This window comes from Crinia signifera, chromosome 5 (assembly GCF_055691185.1).
Source record: "Crinia signifera chromosome 5, ASM5569118v1, whole genome shotgun sequence".
Taxonomy (NCBI): domain Eukaryota; kingdom Metazoa; phylum Chordata; class Amphibia; order Anura; family Myobatrachidae; genus Crinia; species Crinia signifera.
In genome coordinates, this window is record NC_139221.1 from 6,972,123 (window position 1) to 6,991,696 (window position 19,574).

Genomic DNA, 19,574 nt, shown 5'->3' on the forward strand with positions numbered 1-19,574 from the left:
CAGCAGAACATGAGGACATGCACTGAAACTAGGGGGAGGAAGGTACAGGTGGGAGACATTCGTCACAGGAAGAGGAGCAGCAGAACACCAGGACATGCACTGACACTAGAGGGAGGAAGGTACAGGTGGGAGACATTAGTCACAGGAAGAGGAGCAGCAGAACACGAGGACATGCACTGACACTAGGGGGAGGAAGGTACAGTTGGGAGACATTCTTCAAAGGAAGAGGAGCAGCAGAACACGAGGACATGCACTGACACTAGGGGGAGGAAGGTACAGGTGGGAGACATTCTTCACAGGAAGAGGAGCAGCAGAATACGAGGACATGCACTGACACTAGGGGGAGGAAGGTACAGGTGGGAGACATTCTTCACAGGAAGAGGAGCAGCAGAACATGGGGACATGCACTGAAACTAGGGGGAGGAAGGTACAGGTGGGAGACATTCGTCACAGGAAGAGGAGCAGCAGAACACGAGGACATGCACTGACACTAGAGGGAGGAAGGTACAGGTGGGAGACATTCTTCACAGGAAGAGGAGCAGCAGAACACGAGGACATGCACTGACACTAGAGGGAGGAAGGTACAGGTGGGAGACATTCTTCACAGGAAGAGGAGCAGCAGAACACGAGGACATGCACTGACACTAGAGGGAGGAAGGTACAGGTGGGAGACATTAGTCACAGGAAGAGGAGCAGCAGAACACGAGGACAGGCACTGACACTAGATGGAGGAAGGTACAGGTGGGAGACATTCGTCACAGGAAGAGGAGCAGCAGAACATGAGGACATGCACTGAAACTAGGGGGAGGAAGGTACAGGTGGGAGACATTCGTCACAGGAAGAGGAGCAGCAGAACACCAGGACATGCACTGACACTAGAGGGAGGAAGGTACAGGTGGGAGACATTAGTCACAGGAAGAGGAGCAGCAGAACACGAGGACATGCACTGACACTAGGGGGAGGAAGGTACAGTTGGGAGACATTCTTCAAAGGAAGAGGAGCAGCAGAACACGAGGACATGCACTGACACTAGGGGGAGGAAGGTACAGGTGGGAGACATTCTTCACAGGAAGAGGAGCAGCAGAATACGAGGACATGCACTGACACTAGGCGGAGGAAGGTACAGGTGGGAGACATTCTTCACAGGAAGAGGAGCAGCAGAACATGGGGACATGCACTGAAACTAGGGGGAGGAAGGTACAGGTGGGAGACATTCGTCACAGGAAGAGGAGCAGCAGAACACGAGGACATGCACTGACACTAGAGGGAGGAAGGTACAGGTGGGAGACATTCTTCACAGGAAGAGGAGCAGCAGAACACAAGGACATGCACTGACACTAGAGGGAGGAAGGTACAGGTGGGAGACATTCTTCACAGGAAGAGGAGCAGCAGAACACGAGGACATGCACTGACACTAGAGGGAGGAAGGTACAGGTGGGAGACATTAGTCACAGGAAGAGGAGCAGCAGAACACGAGGACAGGCACTGACACTAGATGGAGGAAGGTACAGGTGGGAGACATTAGTCACAGGAAGAGGAGCAGCAGAACACGAGGACATGCACTGACACTAGGGGAGGAAGGTACAGGTGGGAGACATTAGTCACAGGAAGAGGAGCAGCAGAACACGAGGACATGCACTGACACTAGAGGGAGGAAGGTACAGGTGGGAGACATTAGTCACAGGAAGAGGAGCAGCAGAACACGAGGACATGCACCGACACTAGAGGGAGGAAGGTACAGGTGGGAGACATTAGTCACAGGAAGAGGAGCAGCAGAACACGAGGACATGCACTGAAACTAGAGGGAGGAAGATTCAGGGGAAATGTGAGGAAGAATTACTTCACAGAAAGAGTAGTAGATAAGTGGAATAGCCTCCCAACAGAGGTCGTAGACGCAAATAGAGTAGTACAATGAAAACATGCTTGGGATAGGTATATTGATATCCTTACAAAGCAATAAGGATCAAATATGGTTTGAGGTAACATTGTTTAAAAAAGGGGCAAACTAGATGGGCCAAGTGGTTCTTATCTGCCGTCACATTCTATTGTAGACGGGGTGTTGCCCATAGCAACCAATCACATTCTATTATCTTCTAAAAGGTGCTTAATAAGAAGTCGAATCTGATTGGTTGCTACAGGCAACATCCCATCTTAGTAAATTTACCCCTTAGTGGGATGAAACATCGGGCTTTTTTCCGATGTATTACTGATTTTAAAAAAAATTATGGGGTATACAAATAGATCTCCCATAAAAAAAATATATTTTAGTGCGTTTTCACCACCACAGAGTTAAAAATCCAGCACTTACTGTATCTGGGATTTTTTGTTCAATGATAAGCCGCGGTGACCCCTCCATTCCGTGTGCCGTGCAGCATCTGGGGACAGCAGGGGTGGAGCTTCTGTAACCCACATCCCCCGGCTCCTCCATCACATGACCCGGCCTGGCAGAGGTAATGTGATGGGGGAGACGGAGCTGTGAAGGGCCATAGCTGTTGGGTGGAGCCGGTGCCCGGCAATGTAACACTGGTAATTGGATATCTGCCATTGTCACATCCACACCCAGTAGTTATCTGGTAGGTCCAAACAGCCACAGTGATGATTGTCAGCGCATGTGTGTCCCGGGGGAGCTGGCTGAGGAAAGGGGGCTATATAAAGGCACTGAGAGGGAAGGTCGTATGTATGTAGTATGTAGCCATTTTCTTGAAGTCCGTATTCTCCCTCATCCTCTCCCTGTGTCTTCCCTCTGCCAGGAGTTCTGCCTCTTCGCTGTCGTCGGGCTGGTGTCTGACTTCTTCCTCCAGATGTTGTTCTTCACCACCGTCTTATCCATCGACATCCGCAGGATGGAGGTACGGAGAGCGCGGGAGCGGCTGAGCGAGTCATATGGGACTCATAGGGCCCGCTGTGGTCCGGAACACAGTATAGGGTGAACGTAATCTATGGAGGCACAGAGCAGCCAGATTGAGTGTAAATGCTCAACCGGCTCCAGTGAGGTGGGGTGCGCCCTATCTGCCCAGCATTTGTGGGCTACGTGCAAAAGCAGCCTGTATTTACCCTGCATGCAAGAAACCGAGTAATGCGCACGGTTAGTCAGCCCCTATGTGATTCCTACCTGGTATCTGGGTTTCCCCCATACATCCAACAACCTGTATACATGACAATTCCTGAGCTGCGGCCTACAACGGGGTAATGGCCTAACTCAGACCTGATCGCTGGGCTGCGAGCCGTCGGACACCGCCTCCAAGGTCTCTCCTGTGCATTGGAATTAGCCTCCGAGTGTCACGTGAGCCGGCAGCGCTGTAAAATATACCTGATCATAGATGTAACATAGTTACATCCATTACTGGTCCAATCTGTGTCCTAAGACCCTAGTGTCTACCATCAGCCAGCTGCTGCATGTCCTACACAGAGGCCAGGAAACCTCCATCCTTGAGATCTTGGCCTCTTCCTTCCCAGCGACACGCCTCTGATTTATCAGGCAGTCACTGCCCCCAAATGACATCATTGACTATCTGATGCCGTCCTATGTTCCCCGTCGCAGTCCCATACTGAGCATCAGTACGTTGCAGCGTGCACCACAGATCCCGTGGGATCTGAATGAGGGCCGCGATGTAGAACAATCCTATATGAAGTAACAGCAGGAGAGCCGCGACCTCCAGGGACTAGTGGGGAAGGAAACAGAATGTGTCACTTCCTGGGAACACTCTGACTATTCTCAACGTTCCATTGTGTATTACTTGTAGCTCGCTGACCTGAACAAGCGTATGCCAGCTGAAGCCTGCATGCTGCCCGCCAAGGCCCGCACACCCAGATACGAGCGCCAACAAGCCCTGCGCCCCAACACCCCTCACACCATCACCCTGCAGCCCTTCCGAAATCTGCGCCTTCCCAAAAGACTTCGCCTCATCTACTTCTTTGCCAGAACGCGGCTGGCGCAGCGGATCATCATGGTAAGACCTGTGCATCTTATATTTAATTATGTTACATTGTAACATTGGTGTAACCGCGGTGCCTTCTCCTTCCAATCGGGGGGACACTGCTCACCATGGGGCCGGAGGAGTTGGCACTTCTTCAACTGGTGTAACGTTTCTAGAGTTTTATAGCAGAGGACAGTTTCGTATCCTCCGTAGTACTGGTTCTAAGCTGCTCATTAATTTTCTTCTTTAGACAGGAACTGTGGTCTGGATTGGAATCCTTCTGTACACCGACCCTACAGGCCTTCGCACCTACCTAACTACAGTCCAGGTCACGGAGCAGAGTCCCATGGGCGGAGCAGTGGTGCCCCCTATTCCCGTGCCCGTCCTGCCAGCTTCTGATCCCCAGAGCTCACTCTCCATCTTCCCTACCGGCTCATCGCAACTCCTGGAGAACCAGTCTCAAAGAGACCACCAGGAGGTACTGGAGACCCTCCGAGGGGGATTGGATGTAAACCCCAGAGGCTGGGGAGAAAGCCACCCAAAGGACCAAAGCAAACTCAGACCACAGACCAAGGAGGACCAGGCCTATACGGAGGTGACCTGGGGCCCGGAGGATGAGGAGACCTGGAGAAAGCTGTCCTTCCGCCACTGGCCAACACTCTTCAGCTACTACAACCTCACCCTGGCCAAGAAGTGAGTGTCCCTACAAAACAGGTGGAGATGGAACTCTCCACATTGTCATTACCAGTAGAACCCTCATTATAAAGCCTCTATTGTTAGGCACCATGTAACAGACACACGCACATGTACTCACCACACAACCTCTTCATACATCATCTGATGAGATGGGCTTCTCATCCACTTACATTGAGATGTTACCAGAACTCCGTCCGATGTCTCACTGGGCATCGACTCTTTCTCTTTGGTTCTAGGTACATCAGCATCTTACCCATAATTCCCATCACACTGTACCTCACCCCAGAGGAGGTGTCCGAGGCCCGACACCCACATGAAGCTCAGAACTCCCACATCTTTCAGCCCCAGCGGGACGGACGTTTGGAGGACGACAAAGCTGCCCCCCCTCCCAGCAAAGTCCAGGGGCATGTGGATGTCACATTGTACAAGTAAGAGAGAGGATGTCTCCTGTGTCCTGTCTCCTCCTGTCTGCCCCCCCCCCCCCCCCCCCCATCTTTGTCTCCTCTACCACTTCTCACCTTGTCCCTGCCCCCCCCCCCCCCCCCCCCTTCTGCTTATGTCCCCTCTCCGTCCCTCCGTTATACACCCATTGCTGTCCACGTCCCTCTACAGAGTCGCTGCTCTGGGTCTGGCTTCTGGGATTTTCCTGGTTCTGCTTCTCTTCTGTCTCTACCGGCTGCTGTGCCCTAAAAACTACGGACAGAATGGGCGGTCTCACAACCGGCGGAAGAAGGGGGACCTCCCGTGTGACGACTACGGGTACTCACCACCCGAGACCGAAATCGTGCCGCTGGTTCTGAGAGGTCATCTTATGGTGCGTATGCTGGACCTGCGTGTGGTATAGAATGATACTTATGTAGTGTTGCAGCCTCTAATATTCTCCCCTCTCTCTGTCTCCCCCTCTCTCATCTGTCTCTGCCTCTCGCTATCTCTACCCTTCTCTCTCCTATTCTGCCTCCCGCCATCTCTACCCCTCTCTCTCCTATTCTGCCTCCCGCCATCTCTACCCCTCTCTCATCTGTCTCTACCTCCCGCCATCTCTACCCCTCTCTCTCCTGTCTCTGCCTCCCGCCATCTCTCCCCCTCTCTCATCTGTCTCTGCCTCCCGCCATCTCTACCCCTCTCTCATCTGTCTCTACCTCCCGCCATCTCTACCCCTCTCTCTCCTGTCTCTGCCTCCCGCCATCTCTCCCCCTCTCTCATCTGTCTCTGCCTTCTGTTATCTATCCCCCTCTCTCATCTGTCTCTGCCTTCCTCTCTCTCTGCCTTCCACTATCTCTCCCCCTCTCTCATCTGTCTCTGCCTTCTGTTATCTATCCCCCTCTCTCATCTGTCTCTGCCTTCCACTATCTCTGCCCCTCTCTCATCTGTCTCTGCCCCTCTCTCATCTGTCTCTGCCTGCCTCTCTCTCTCTCTGCCTCTCGCTATCTCTCATCTGTCTCTGCCTCTCTCTCTCTCTGCCTCTCGCTATCTCTCCCCCTCTCATATCTGTCTCTGCCTCTCGCTATCTCTCCCCCTCTCTCATCTGTCTCTGCCTCTCTCTCTCTCTGCCTCTCGCTATCTCTCCCCCTCTCATATCTGTCTCTGCCTCTCGCTATCTCTCCCCCTCTCATATCTGTCTCTGCCTCTCGCTATCTCTCCCCCTCTCTCATCTGTCTCTGCCTCCCTCTCTCTCTCTGCCTCTGCCTCCCTCTCTCTCTCTGCCTCTCGCTATCTCTCCCCCTCAATCATCTGTCTCTGCCTCTCACTACCTCTACCCCCCTCTCATCTGTCTCTGCCTCCCTCTCTCTCTCTCTCTCTGCCTCTTGCTATCTCTCCCCCTCTCTCATATGTCTCTGCCTCTCGCTATCTCTCCCCCTCTCTCATCTGTCTCTGCCTCTCTCTCTCTGCCTCTCCTATCTCTCCCCCTCAATCATCTGTCTCTGCCTCTCACTATCTCTACCCTTCTCTCATCTGTCTCTGCCTCCCTCTATCTCTACCCCTCTCTCATCTGTCTCTGCCTCCCTCTATCTCTACCCCTCTCTCATCTGTCTCTGCCTCCCTCTCTCTCTCTCTCTGCCTCTTGCTATCTCTCCCCCTCTCTCATCTGTCTCTGCCTCTCGCTATCTCTCCCCCTCTCTCATCTGTCTCTGTCTCTCGCTATCTCTCCCCCTCTCTCATCTGTCTCTGCCTCTCTCTCTCTGCCTCTCCTATCTCTCCCCCTCAATCATCTGTCTCTGCCTCTCACTATCTCTACCCTTCTCTCATCTGTCTCTGCCTCCCTCTATCTCTACCCCTCTCTCATCTGTCTCTGCCTCCCTCTATCTCTACCCCTCTCTCATCTGTCTCTGCCTCCCTCTCTCTCTGCCTCTTGCTATCTCTCCCCCTCTCTCATCTGTCTCTGCCTCTCGCTATCTCTCCCCCTCTCTCATCTGTCTCTGTCTCTCGCTATCTCTCCCCCTCTCATATCTGTTTCTGCCTCCCTCTCTCTCTCACTGCCTCTCGCTCTCTCTCCCCCTCAATCATCTGTCTCTCTCTCTCTCTCTCTCTTTCTTGGTTCCATTCTCTCTCCCGCAGGACATTGAGTGTCTGGCCAGTGACGGGATGCTGTTAGTGAGCTGCTGTTTGGCGGGGCAGATTCGTGTGTGGGATGCACAGACTGGAGATTGTCTCACTGTTATTCCCAAGCAGGGGTGAGCTGGAAGTGTTTATTATTATTATTATATGTACAGTGCACAGCAGGAACGTTATGTATTCTACAGACGCAGGAAGTAGGGGACCCCGAACTTAGTGCATGCACCCCTAAATTCACAAGTTATTGCATCACTTGTTACCCAGGATAAATCCTAAATAAGTACAGTATACACACATACATAAATAAATATATATATATATATATATATACCAGTCCAGATCAGCGGCACCCAACGGACTTCTCACAGATGAATGACACAGGACACCAGAACTGCAAGCTTTCGGGTTTATTCACCCTTCATCAGGCGGCATACAAATACGAGTACTTGTATGCCGCCTGATGAAGGGTGAATAAACCCGAAAGCTTGCAGTTCTGGTGTCCTGTGTCATTCATCTGTGAGAAGTCCGTTGGGTGCCGCTGATCTGGACTGGTCTGTACATTTATTTATTCAGCAAGTGCACCACGGCAGCTGTTTACAACTTTGGAGGGTGCCGGCTTATTGGATTGTTCTATATATATATATATATACAAAAGAAGGAGAAGCGCACCATGAGCGAAATAAAAGTACAATTCCTTTACTGATTTTATATGCTCACATACATGGGGGTTAAGAATAAACAGCTTGCCCCTGACGAAGTCCTTGTACGAAACGCGTTGGACGTGGCCTATACGGTGGACGTAGTGACGTCTGTCTGGTGGAGTGAGCTGTGGATTATCGGTGAGGGAAGACTGACCTGTGAAAGTGCAGCGTGAGAGGCTGTCCTGGTATCCACGTGTTCCTGTGTCCACCTTGGCTTGGCAAGCTGTTTATTCTTAACCCCCATGCATGTGAGCATATAATATCAGTAAAGGAATTGTACTTTTATTTCGCTCATAGTGCGCTTCTCCTTCTTTTGTATATTACACTACTTTGGACGGTGGTAGAGTCCTGGAGTGAGCTGCAGACTACGGGGGACAGATTGAACTAATTTCTGTGACAGGAGGTTATTTGCGCAGTGGTAATTTGTCTGTATGTATATATATATATATATATATATATATAGAAATTGTTGTATGGTCGGCACTCCGATGGAGACAATAAAACAACCGGTGCAGTGCCCTCTAAGCTTTGCAGCAATGATATAGACAGGGTTCGGTGGCGGCACTCGCAATCTCAATAATAACTGACTCAAAGAGCTCAGAATAAGTTCATAACGTTTCGGAATTTATTTCCGTCTTCAGATAAAAAAGTACATATCAGTGCTCACCTTTATACAAGTGTTAAGTGTAGAGGGGCCTCCCCTCACCGCCTTCACCGTGCTTGCACCGGAAACACCCCAGGTGCTCACAAAAAAATGTTCAGTGGTAAGTGTCCGGAAACAATACTCCATAACATACCGTTCCTGGTGAACGAAGGCGAGGGGATGCGGCACTGTACGAAAATATACACTAAGTAACAGTATGTACAAAGGATAAACAATACATTCCTCTGTTGCATACAATGTACAATATAATCGTAAATTGAATAAAACATGCAAAGAATCAGAAGAAACAATTATAGCTCACATATTCATTTAACCCCGCTGGTGCCACCGTCCTGAGACGGTTGATCCAGCTTGCTTCCCTCTGTAAAAGAAGTCGTCCGAAACGTTATGAACTTATTCTGAGCTCTTTGAGTCAGTTATTATTGACATTGCGAGTGCTGCCGCCGAACCCTGTCTATATATATATATATATATATATATATATATATATATATATATATATATATTATACAGTACACATACACATATATTGTCTTTAAATTGGACATACAAATTATTTTGTGGTGTGTTCTATCCATGTCCTAGTTCCTAGATCTATGTTGTTGGGCCGGGATTTGGCACTTGGTGTGTTTGACCAACGTAGGTCGTACACATGCATCCTACATCTATCTTTTGTGTACTACGTCTTTGTATTACGTCCGAGCGTCTTTGTACATGCATCTAGCCTCCTTGCGCATTAAATAGAACTTCTTATAGCACCATGCAACATATTTGCTAAATAATATGTATAGGATGCACAAGCAGCTTTTTCGGATTAAAATGATATGCAGCATGCCTATATTCTGTGTGCACCAGGGCTGTGTATATCCATAGGAAATGCTACAATATTGTTTTTCTCCTTCATCCACTAGGTGGCACTGGAGTTCACAGTGGGGAATAGAAGGGCAACTGCCAGGTGCATGGGCACTTTAAGAAAGTGTGGCTGACTCCTCCCCTCTACTTCCCCTTCCCAGGCAGTCTTAGATTGTGTCCTGCGGGAGCTGGGCACTTGCAGTGCTCTCTCTAGTGCGAATTGAAATTTCATTTTCAATTATGTTTTATTTTGTGCTACTTTTACCTGAGGACAGGGTCAGGGTTCCCGGCTCCTGAGACCACCGCCTCTCAGTGACCAGATGCCGCTGCGTGCGTCGCGGTCCTTCCAGCCATACCGCCACTGGCCAGCAAGGCATTTGTAAGTATATAATTGAAAAGAAGAAAAGAATGTCCCTTAGTTAGGTGCACCTTACAGAGAAGAATCTAAAATATAACTTTTATTATTTACGTTCATAAAAGGCTGCGATAGTTTAAAACCATATAACAAACAGGGGTGGGTAAACACACATAAAATATGGGGTGGCAGGCAGGTGTCCGCTGATAAGAGCTGGAATATAAGGATTTAATTATATCTGCAAGGATGGTAGTATATAGGGCTGTTATTGGACCAGTGCTGTGTCTGGTCCTCGGATAAAGCTCTGCTAAAGAGTCTGGCTTTTAGCCCTAGTCTGTCAAAAATAGTTGTATGTGCTCAGTTACAATAACACAGTTGCCGTGTTTATGCTAATCACTGGCAATATTAACACTAAACTGCAGCTAGGATAGTCATAGCTTTTCCTACATGTAGTCTCTCTATGAATATCAGAGAGACCTTACCACACGTGAATTAGTGTGTAATTGGAAGGAAGTGGGGGTATGGCTAGGTTAGGTATGTCGCCCAACAGCACTAGTACCCCTAAGTACTAGAGTCCCAATGAAGGGTACCCCTAGTCTGAGCACAGAACAGGCTGGAAGCCCTGATAAGGGCTATCAAGTCTGGATACTACTACACATCAATCAAAATTGCATTGTAAGAAAAATAATAAATCTATCAGCGGAACACTGCTGTCTGCACACCGCTAGCCGGCGCGCTTCGCAGTTAAGCTTCCTCAGGGCCAACCTGCCTGAGGGATTGTGAGGGTTTAAATACCCACTGTTGAATTGTATGGCCAATCACAGCACTCGCTGTTTGGCGCCAAAAAACGCGTCATGGGGGCACAAGGACCAATCTATAATGTGTATGAGACGCACCTCTAATAGGGCTGAAGCGTCTGTCAAAATCAGGAAGTGTCGGTAACGTGTGGCCAATGAGGATCGTATATGCGTGGGTGTGTCGTTGTGACATCGCATCAAGATGGAGACGCCGAACACTCATGAACGTCATGACGTCTCCACACCAGGCTCCCGCCCCCCTCTATCCGGCGGGTTACCGCAGCAACCGCTATACACATCCGCTGTGGGGACATGACGGTGACGTCTCCACACCAGGCTCCCGCCTTCTTCTATCCGGCGGGTTACCACAGCAACCGCTATACACATCCGCTGTGGGGACATGACGGTGACGCACCAGCGCCACGTCACAACGACACACCCACGCATATACGATCCTCATTGGCCACACGTTACCGACACTTCCTGATTTTGACAGACGCTTCAGCCCTATTAGAGGTGCGTCTCATACACATTATAGATTGGTCCTTGTGCCCCCATGACGCGTTTTTTGGCGCCAAACAGCGAGTGCTGTGATTGGCCATACAATTCAACAGTGGGTATTTAAACCCGCACAATCCCTCAGGCAGGTTGGCCCTGAGGAAGCTTAACTGCGAAGCGCGCCGGCTAGCGGTGTGCAGACAGCAGTGTTCCGCTGATAGATTTATTATTTTTCTTACAATGCAATTTTGATTGATGTGTAGTAGTATCCAGACTTGATAGCCCTTATCAGGGCTTCCAGCCTGTTCTGTGCTCAGACTAGGGGTACCCTTCATTGGGACTCTAGTACTTAGGGGTACTAGTGCTGTTGGGCGACATACCTAACCTAGCCATACCCCCACTTCCTTCCAATTACACACTAATTCACGTGTGGTAAGGTCTCTCTGATATTCATAGAGAGACTACATGTAGGAAAAGCTACGACTATCCTAGCTGCAGTTTAGTGTTAATATTGCCAGTGATTAGCATAAACACGGCAACTGTGTTATTGTAACTGAGCACATACAACTATTTTTGACAGACTAGGGCTAAAAGCCAGACTCTTTAGCAGAGCTTTATCCGAGGACCAGACACAGCACTGGTCCAATAACAGCCCTATATACTACCATCCTTGCAGATATAATTAAATCCTTATATTCCAGCTCTTATCAGCGGACACCTGCCTGCCACCCCATATTTTATGTGTGTTTACCCACCCCTGTTTGTTATATGGTTTTAAACTATCGCAGCCTTTTATGAACGTAAATAATAAAAGTTATATTTTAGATTCTTCTCTGTAAGGTGCACCTAACTAAGGGACATTCTTTTCTTCTTTTCAATTGTCCATTTATCTTGTCCTAAGGTAGCACACCCCTACCAACATCTCTATAGATTATTGTTATTTAGGGGTCCTTCCTATATTGCAGTCCTGTGCGATCACCCCAAACCCCCTCCCCCTCTGATCACATGTATATAGTGAGCCTCCTTAACTCACTTTCTGGGAGATCAGCACGGATCCACATGCACATGCTTTATATAAAAACCTTACTGTAACCTTATGACTGTTACGAACAACCTGACCTGAGAACTGTGTGGGTTCACTGTACCTGTTTAAATCACACACAATTATTAACATCACAACATGATGTCTAACGCAGAAAATAGTAGAGAGAACGTGTCTGTGTTCAGTCTGAGCCAGGAATTATCCAACAGGCAGACAAATTTACAAAAATGTATGGAATCTTTGTTAACAACAGATATCTCCCACATTAATACCGCCAAGGAGGATTGGCTTAATGACCTGTTCCAGCTAAAATCCGTACTCATCAAACAATCCAAAAATTTTTGGAACAAGATGACATCAGAGAGCTACCTAAAACAAAAGATAACACCTAGGGGTCTGAGGCCACGTGTCTTCCCTTCTTTCGAGCTAGCCGATGAGACTTTAAAATTAGATTGGGAAAAAGCATTAACACACTGCTCCCTCCAATTGATAGAGATATTAGTCAGACATGACAGAATTATGTTGGACAGACATGCCACAGAAATCGCCAGATTGAGTGCGAAACTGAAGGACTTTGAAGGGCTAGAGAAATTTCAACACACATATCACAAATTTAAAGTTGAAATTGAGGGCATGGAACAAGAAACTATAAGTAGGAAGAAGAATAAACTACAAAGAGATATTGAGGACTTCAGGACCAATAAGGTCTATAGGTGGAACACCACACAAAATAAAAGAGCCCCCTTACGAAATTCCCTCAATTATAGCACCTCTGATGTGGATTCATCAGAGAATGAGTCATCTGACCAGACCTCTAGAACCACACAGAGGAATTTTTTAGGGGTGAGTCCCAGAGACACCAGAGACCGTCTAGGCTGGGACACCCCAGGACAAGGAGGGGGAAGAAGAAGAAAAAGACCAATGAGAGAGTGGCGCGAGGATCACAGGGAGTTTCAGAGATACAGAAAATAATATCAGAATCTGACTCCCTTAAGATAATAAATCTCTCGTCACACACCCTAACTGATTTACAAACTAAAGTGTTACAGAAAGGGTTATCTTTCTCTCCAACAAGCTCTTTTAACAGATTTGATACAGAAAAAGACCTCAATCTGTATGGACGCAAATTGCTTCTTAAAAAATTCTACTGTTTAAGAACCCAAGCTCTGGATAACACCAGCCGGAATTCGTCCAACCTCCCACTTGGTCCCACGGTCCCACTCCCTAATAGTGAGGATGAAAATTTTATCCCTAATAGCGAGGACGAAAATATTATCCGTATCCTTGAGGAGTTACAAATGGAGGGACAAGTTGATACAGGAGATCTGGGGATAACCCACCCAGCACATCCGAATCCACCTAAATTGAAAAAGAAGTCCAAATTTTGCCCTCAGTTTCAAATTTGTCCAGTGGTCAAAACGTACATAGATCTAGTGAGTAAAGATCTGGACCAACTGGAAAATGATAAACACATCTATCATTTTGAAAACAATATGTGTCCTGAAGAGAGGAGAGCCCTCAACGAAATCAAGTGTTGGGACGACACCATTATTAAGCCGTCTGACAAGGGGGGCAACATAGTCCTATGGGCACGACCCCTATATGTTGCGGAGTTGCAAAAACAACTAGGTGACACTACGTGTTACAAAAAACTCACTTTTAATCCTACACACGATTTTTTGTCCCTTTACTCCAACATGATCAAGGAAGCGGCACATATGGGTACCATCACTAAAACACAGGCAGATTTCCTCCAAGTCAAAGAGGTTAGGATTCCCACCCTCTACCTCCTCCCCAAAGTTCATAAAAATGAAAGAACACCACCCGGCCGTCCCATAGTGTCCGGTATTGGCAGTATCACTGAGAAGGCTAGCCAGTTCGTGGATGCCTATCTTAGGGAACACGTACTCACACTTCCATCTTACGTACGGGACACTATGGAGGTGCTCAACAAACTCCAAGATGTCATTATCAGCAAAGACACATGGATAGTCACATGCGACGTGGAGAGTTTGTACACGAGCATACACCATCAATACGGCCTGGAAGCAGTAAAATACTTTCTAAAAATGGGGAAAGATGATGACTTTCAGGAACTCCTGATTAGACTGCTTCGATTCGTTCTGACCAAGAATTATTTCGTTTGTAACGAACAATTCTACCTCCAGGTACGGGGGACTGCGATGGGGAGTACTTGTGCCCCCACGTATGCGAACCTGTACCTGGGGTGGTGGGAGAGGGAAGTTGTCTTCAGCGAAAGCAACGAACGGTATACTGATCACATACTGCTGTGGGTGAGATATATAGATGATCTCCTCATCCTATGGGAGGGAGATCAAGATCTATTTATAGAAATGATCAGTGTCCTCAATTGTAATCACTTTAACTTACGCCTCACATATGAAATGAGCAAACAAGGAGTCAACTACTTAGATTTACGTATTACTGTTGAAGAAGACGGCTCACTTGCAACGGATCTCTTTCGCAAAGAAACATCAACCAACTCTCTGCTACACAGTACCAGTTCCCATTTTCCGCCGGTTATCAAAGGGCTCCCTAAGGGAGAATTCCTTAGAATAAAAAGGAACTGCTCGAAGGCTGATACTTATAAAAAAAGAGCCAGTGAACTCAGTTCTCGATTAACAGATAGAGGATACAGCAAGAGATGTGTGAGAAAGGCATTCAAGGACACAAGGGAATGTAAGAGAGAACATCTCTTGGTTCCCAAACCACCTACCAATGCTGATCCAGCTGATAACACTGTACGCTTCATAGGCACATTCTGCCAGGAATGGCGACAGGTGCAGAATATCCTTGACAGACACCTACCTATTCTTAAAACTGATCCAGACCTGGCAGACATCCTAGATGATAGAGTACAACTGAGCTGGCGGAGAAGCCGAAACCTCCAAGACATTCTGGTCCAAAGCCATATGGGCAAGGTTAACAAACCCATGCATCAAAGGAAAGGCTCATTTAAATGTGGGTCATGTAAAGCCTGTTCGACTATGATTACAAAACACGAATACACAGACAAATATGGACACACCAATAAGATCAAGCAATATATCAATTGCAACACAGTGGGAGTGATATATAACTTGGAATGTCCATGTCACAAACAGTACATCGGCAAGACCATAAGGCCATTGAAAAAGAGGATTCTTGAACATCTTACAAGTATTAGGAATGCCGAGAAGGACAAACGAGCAATGAAGGTTCTAACTCCCATTGCCAGGCATTTTCACAAATATCATCAAAGCCAACCAACAGGCCTACAGGCCTATGGCATGCTTCAGGTTGACCTAGGTTTTAGAAGAGGGGACCTGGACACCGAACTTCTTAAGCGGGAAACCCAGATGATCTTCATGATGGGTACTATGGTACCTAGGGGTCTCAATGAGGAGAACAGTTATTCTGCATTCCTCTGAATCTATAGACCCTTTTCTGATACCGGATCTTATTCTGACATCATTAACATTATAAGTTGTGTATGATCCATGTATACAGTGTCTATTCTGGCATATACACACATGGACAACAATTTACTTACCTGAGGGCGAACAAATGTCCCGGACGAATTATGATAGATACGAGAGACACCAGCGGTCATACACTAAGTGGCATCTTGCTTTGGACGAATTAATACTTACCCATGGGGATAGAGATCTATGTTCGATGCTAGCAGTTGTATGCATTGATATACATACCCCAGATAGGGATTCCGCATATTCGACATACACCAGTTAGTTATGTATCTTTACTGCATCACTGTGTACAGGAACTTGGACAATCCAGAGGATATCAGGTGGTCGCGAAGAACTGCATGTTAATTATCAACATAACCTACAGATATACTAGCTAAATGTGACAAATTTTTTTTTTATTTTTTTTATTTTTTTTTTTTTTTGGGACCATCTGTCCCAACACCAGATTCAATCAATGTTTATTTATTTCTACTCAGCATGTAGTAGCACAAAATTATTGAGACTCCATGTTCACATTTTTCCTTCTTCACTCCTTACCTCCCACACTCCATATATATTTTTTACAATACTCATAGGCTTACTCCCAAGTACCTTTTTTGGTTGTCGCCTATAATCACCCCAAATCCCCAATTAGGGGACACTTTGACCCAAGCGGTCATTATTCACTTCATTCTAATTGTAGAATCTCCACATTTTCACTTGAGTGTTTTGTGTGTTTTTCAAGTTTGGTCACTTATTTTCTTTGGTTCTGCAACGTATATTTTGTTACAATTTTGAACAGGCTCACATGTAGCCTGTGCACCAGCACTTTAACTCCACAAGATCGACATACCACGTCCAGTATGTCGACCTATTTAATAGGGCACGGTACACCACATTTGAGTATTTTCATATTGGATTGACAGATGACTCATGGAGTCACAAAACCTTTTATTTTATTTGTTATTCATCTGATAGCTATTTTCACATCGGACAGTTCATAACTTAATGGGACGCAGACTGCCCTGGATTATATATTCATGATGTACATAAGTGATATACTTTACCTTTGACACGTAGATTGTCCATTGTTATAGTACACCAATACATGATCCCAAATCACATACGCATAGCCCTCCTTCTAAATAACCAGGGTGATATTATGACAGCTTACCAATGGCCACACCCACGGAGACTATTGGCCCGCCTAATGTAAACATGCTGGCAATGCGTATATGCCAGCATATGTATGATCCTACGTGATCAGGTAGCCGGTTTTCATGTTGCCATAGCAACGCAATGCACATCGCATCAAGATGGAGACGCCGAACACTCATGAACGTCATGACGTCTCCACACCAGGCTCCCGCCCCCCTCTATCCGGCGGGTTACCGCAGCAACCGCTATACACATCCGCTGTGGGGACATGACGGTGACGTCTCCACACCAGGCTCCCGCCTTCTTCTATCCGGCGGGTTACCACAGCAACCGCTATACACATCCGCTGTGGGGACATGACGGTGACGCACCAGCGCCACGTCACAACGACACACCCACGCATATACGATCCTCATTGGCCACACGTTACCGACACTTCCTGATTTTGACAGACGCTTCAGCCCTATTAGAGGTGCGTCTCATACACATTATAGATTGGTCCTTGTGCCCCCATGACGCGTTTTTTGGCGCCAAACAGCGAGTGCTGTGATTGGCCATACAATTCAACAGTGGGTATTTAAACCCTCACAATCCCTCAGGCAGGTTGGCCCTGAGGAAGCTTAACTGCGAAGCGCGCCGGCTAGCGGTGTGCAGACAGCAGTGTTCCGCTGATAGATTTATTATTTTTCTTACAATGCAATTTTGATTGATGTGTAGTAGTATCCAGACTTGATAGCCCTTATCAGGGCTTCCAGCCTGTTCTGTGCTCAGACTAGGGGTACCCTTCATTGGGACTCTAGTACTTAGGGGTACTAGTGCTGTTGGGCGACATACCTAACCTAGCCATACCCCCACTTCCTTCCAATTACACACTAATTCACGTGTGGTAAGGTCTCTCTGATATTCATAGAGAGACTACATGTAGGAAAAGCTACGACTATCCTAGCTGCAGTTTAGTGTTAATATTGCCAGTGATTAGCATAAACACGGCAACTGTGTTATTGTAACTGAGCACATACAACTATTTTTGACAGACTAGGGCTAAAAGCCAGACTCTTTAGCAGAGCTTTATCCGAGGACCAGACACAGCACTGGTCCAATAACAGCCCTATATACTACCATCCTTGCAGATATAATTAAATCCTTATATTCCAGCTCTTATCAGCGGACACCTGCCTGCCACCCCATATTTTATGTGTGTTTACCCACCCCTGTTTGTTATATGGTTTTAAACTATCGCAGCCTTTTATGAACGTAAATAATAAAAGTTATATTTTAGATTCTTCTCTGTAAGGTGCACCTAACTAAGGGACATTCTTTTCTTCTTTTCAATTGTCCATTTATCTTGTCCTAAGGTAGCACACCCCTACCAACATCTCTATAGATTATTGTTATTTAGGGGTCCTTCCTATATTGCAGTCCTGTGCGATCACCCCAAACCCCCTCCCCCTCTGATCATTTGTAAGTATATCCCTGCTCCGTTAGTGAGGGAGTCTGTGAAAATTGGCGGTATTAGGGACATGAGGGCCATTTAATATGCACACTTTTACAGGGGGGCGGAGCTTAACACTGCAGGCTCCCAGCTTCTCCTCACAGACGGCAGCCATCTTACACATGTGCTCTGGGAACTGTGCAGGGGACAGGATCTGCTCTGCTGCTCGGCACAACCCATCCTCAACCTAAAGGAGTGGTGAAGTTCAAGATGGAAGATCGTTACATTCTGTAATAGCAGGTTTGGAACCGGTGGAATTCTTGGTGTCCCTGGACATCATGTACGCCTACCATCACGTTCCCATTTGGCAGGCACATCGGGCGTTTCTGCATTTCACCATCTGAGAACACCATTTGCAGTGTCAGGCATTGCAGTTCGGGCTGTCCTCGGCACCCAGGATCTTTACAAAAATCCTAGGTGCTAAAGGCATCTTCACAGGATATTCTGATCTGCAATATCCAACAGAACCAGCGTGTCCTCCTGCAACATAGGTGGATACTCAACTTCCAATAGTCGCAGCTCCAACCCTCACAACGTTTGCTGTTCCTGGGAATTATCCTAGACACGGTTCAGCAAAAAGTATTCTTGCCAGCAGACAAGGTCACCTCGATCCAACTTTTAGTTCGGCTGGTCTTACAACACCGGCGGGTGACTATACACCTATGTACCTGCTTTCTGGGGAAGATGATGGCCGCTTTCGAAGCGATCCAGTACAGTCATTTCCACTCCAGACCTTTCCAGCTCAGTCTGCTTCACCAGTGGTCGGGCTCTCGTCTCAGTATCCATCAGCGGGTCACTCTTACATCGAGGACTCGTCTCTCCCTAGCCTGGTGGGTCAACTCCTCGAACCCCCTGTAGGGGAGGAGATTTGGAATTTGGGATTGGACCCTTCTCACCATGGACACCAGCCTCCGCGGTTATTTAGCAGTCACGATGGGTTGTCAGTTCCAAGGTCTTTAGACGCCTCAGGAGGCGTTCCTCCCAATCAATATTCTCGAACTATGCGTAATCTACATTGCATTGTTGGGGGCGATATCTCAGAGTACAGTCGGCATACATCAACAAACAAGGTGGGACGTGCAGCCGCGCCGCCATGAAGGAGGTCAGTCGGATCTACTGTGGGCTCAGGACCACCACGAGGTAATCTTGTCTTCATACATGGTGTAGACAAAATGGGAAGCTGACTACCTCAGTTGGCACAATGTACATCAGAGAGAGTTGGCACTCCACCCACACGTCTTCCAAAGTCTGACACATCATTGGGGATGCCCCCAGATAGACTTTGTGGCATCGCGACACATCAGTTGCCTCTGTACTGTGCGCGGACTCGGGATCCGGCAGTGGTGGGGGTGGACGCACTCACGATCCCATGGTGCTACCAG

General features: G+C 47.5%; 1 protein-coding gene across 2 annotated transcripts in view; it reads left to right on the top strand.

The window, feature by feature from the left end:
* SCAP (SREBF chaperone) overlaps window positions 1-19,574 on the top strand; it is a 107,410-nt gene that overhangs the window by 75,429 nt on the left and 12,407 nt on the right. For both annotated transcript variants that reach the window (XM_083186584.1, XM_083186585.1), the window contains exons 11-16: window positions 2,751-2,849; window positions 3,744-3,950; window positions 4,168-4,610; window positions 4,850-5,041; window positions 5,226-5,427; window positions 7,170-7,285. In XM_083186584.1, coding sequence (XP_083042710.1) covers window positions 2,751-2,849; window positions 3,744-3,950; window positions 4,168-4,610; window positions 4,850-5,041; window positions 5,226-5,427; window positions 7,170-7,285 — 1,259 coding nt within the window. The remainder of the gene's footprint in view (window positions 1-2,750; window positions 2,850-3,743; window positions 3,951-4,167; window positions 4,611-4,849; window positions 5,042-5,225; window positions 5,428-7,169; window positions 7,286-19,574) is intronic.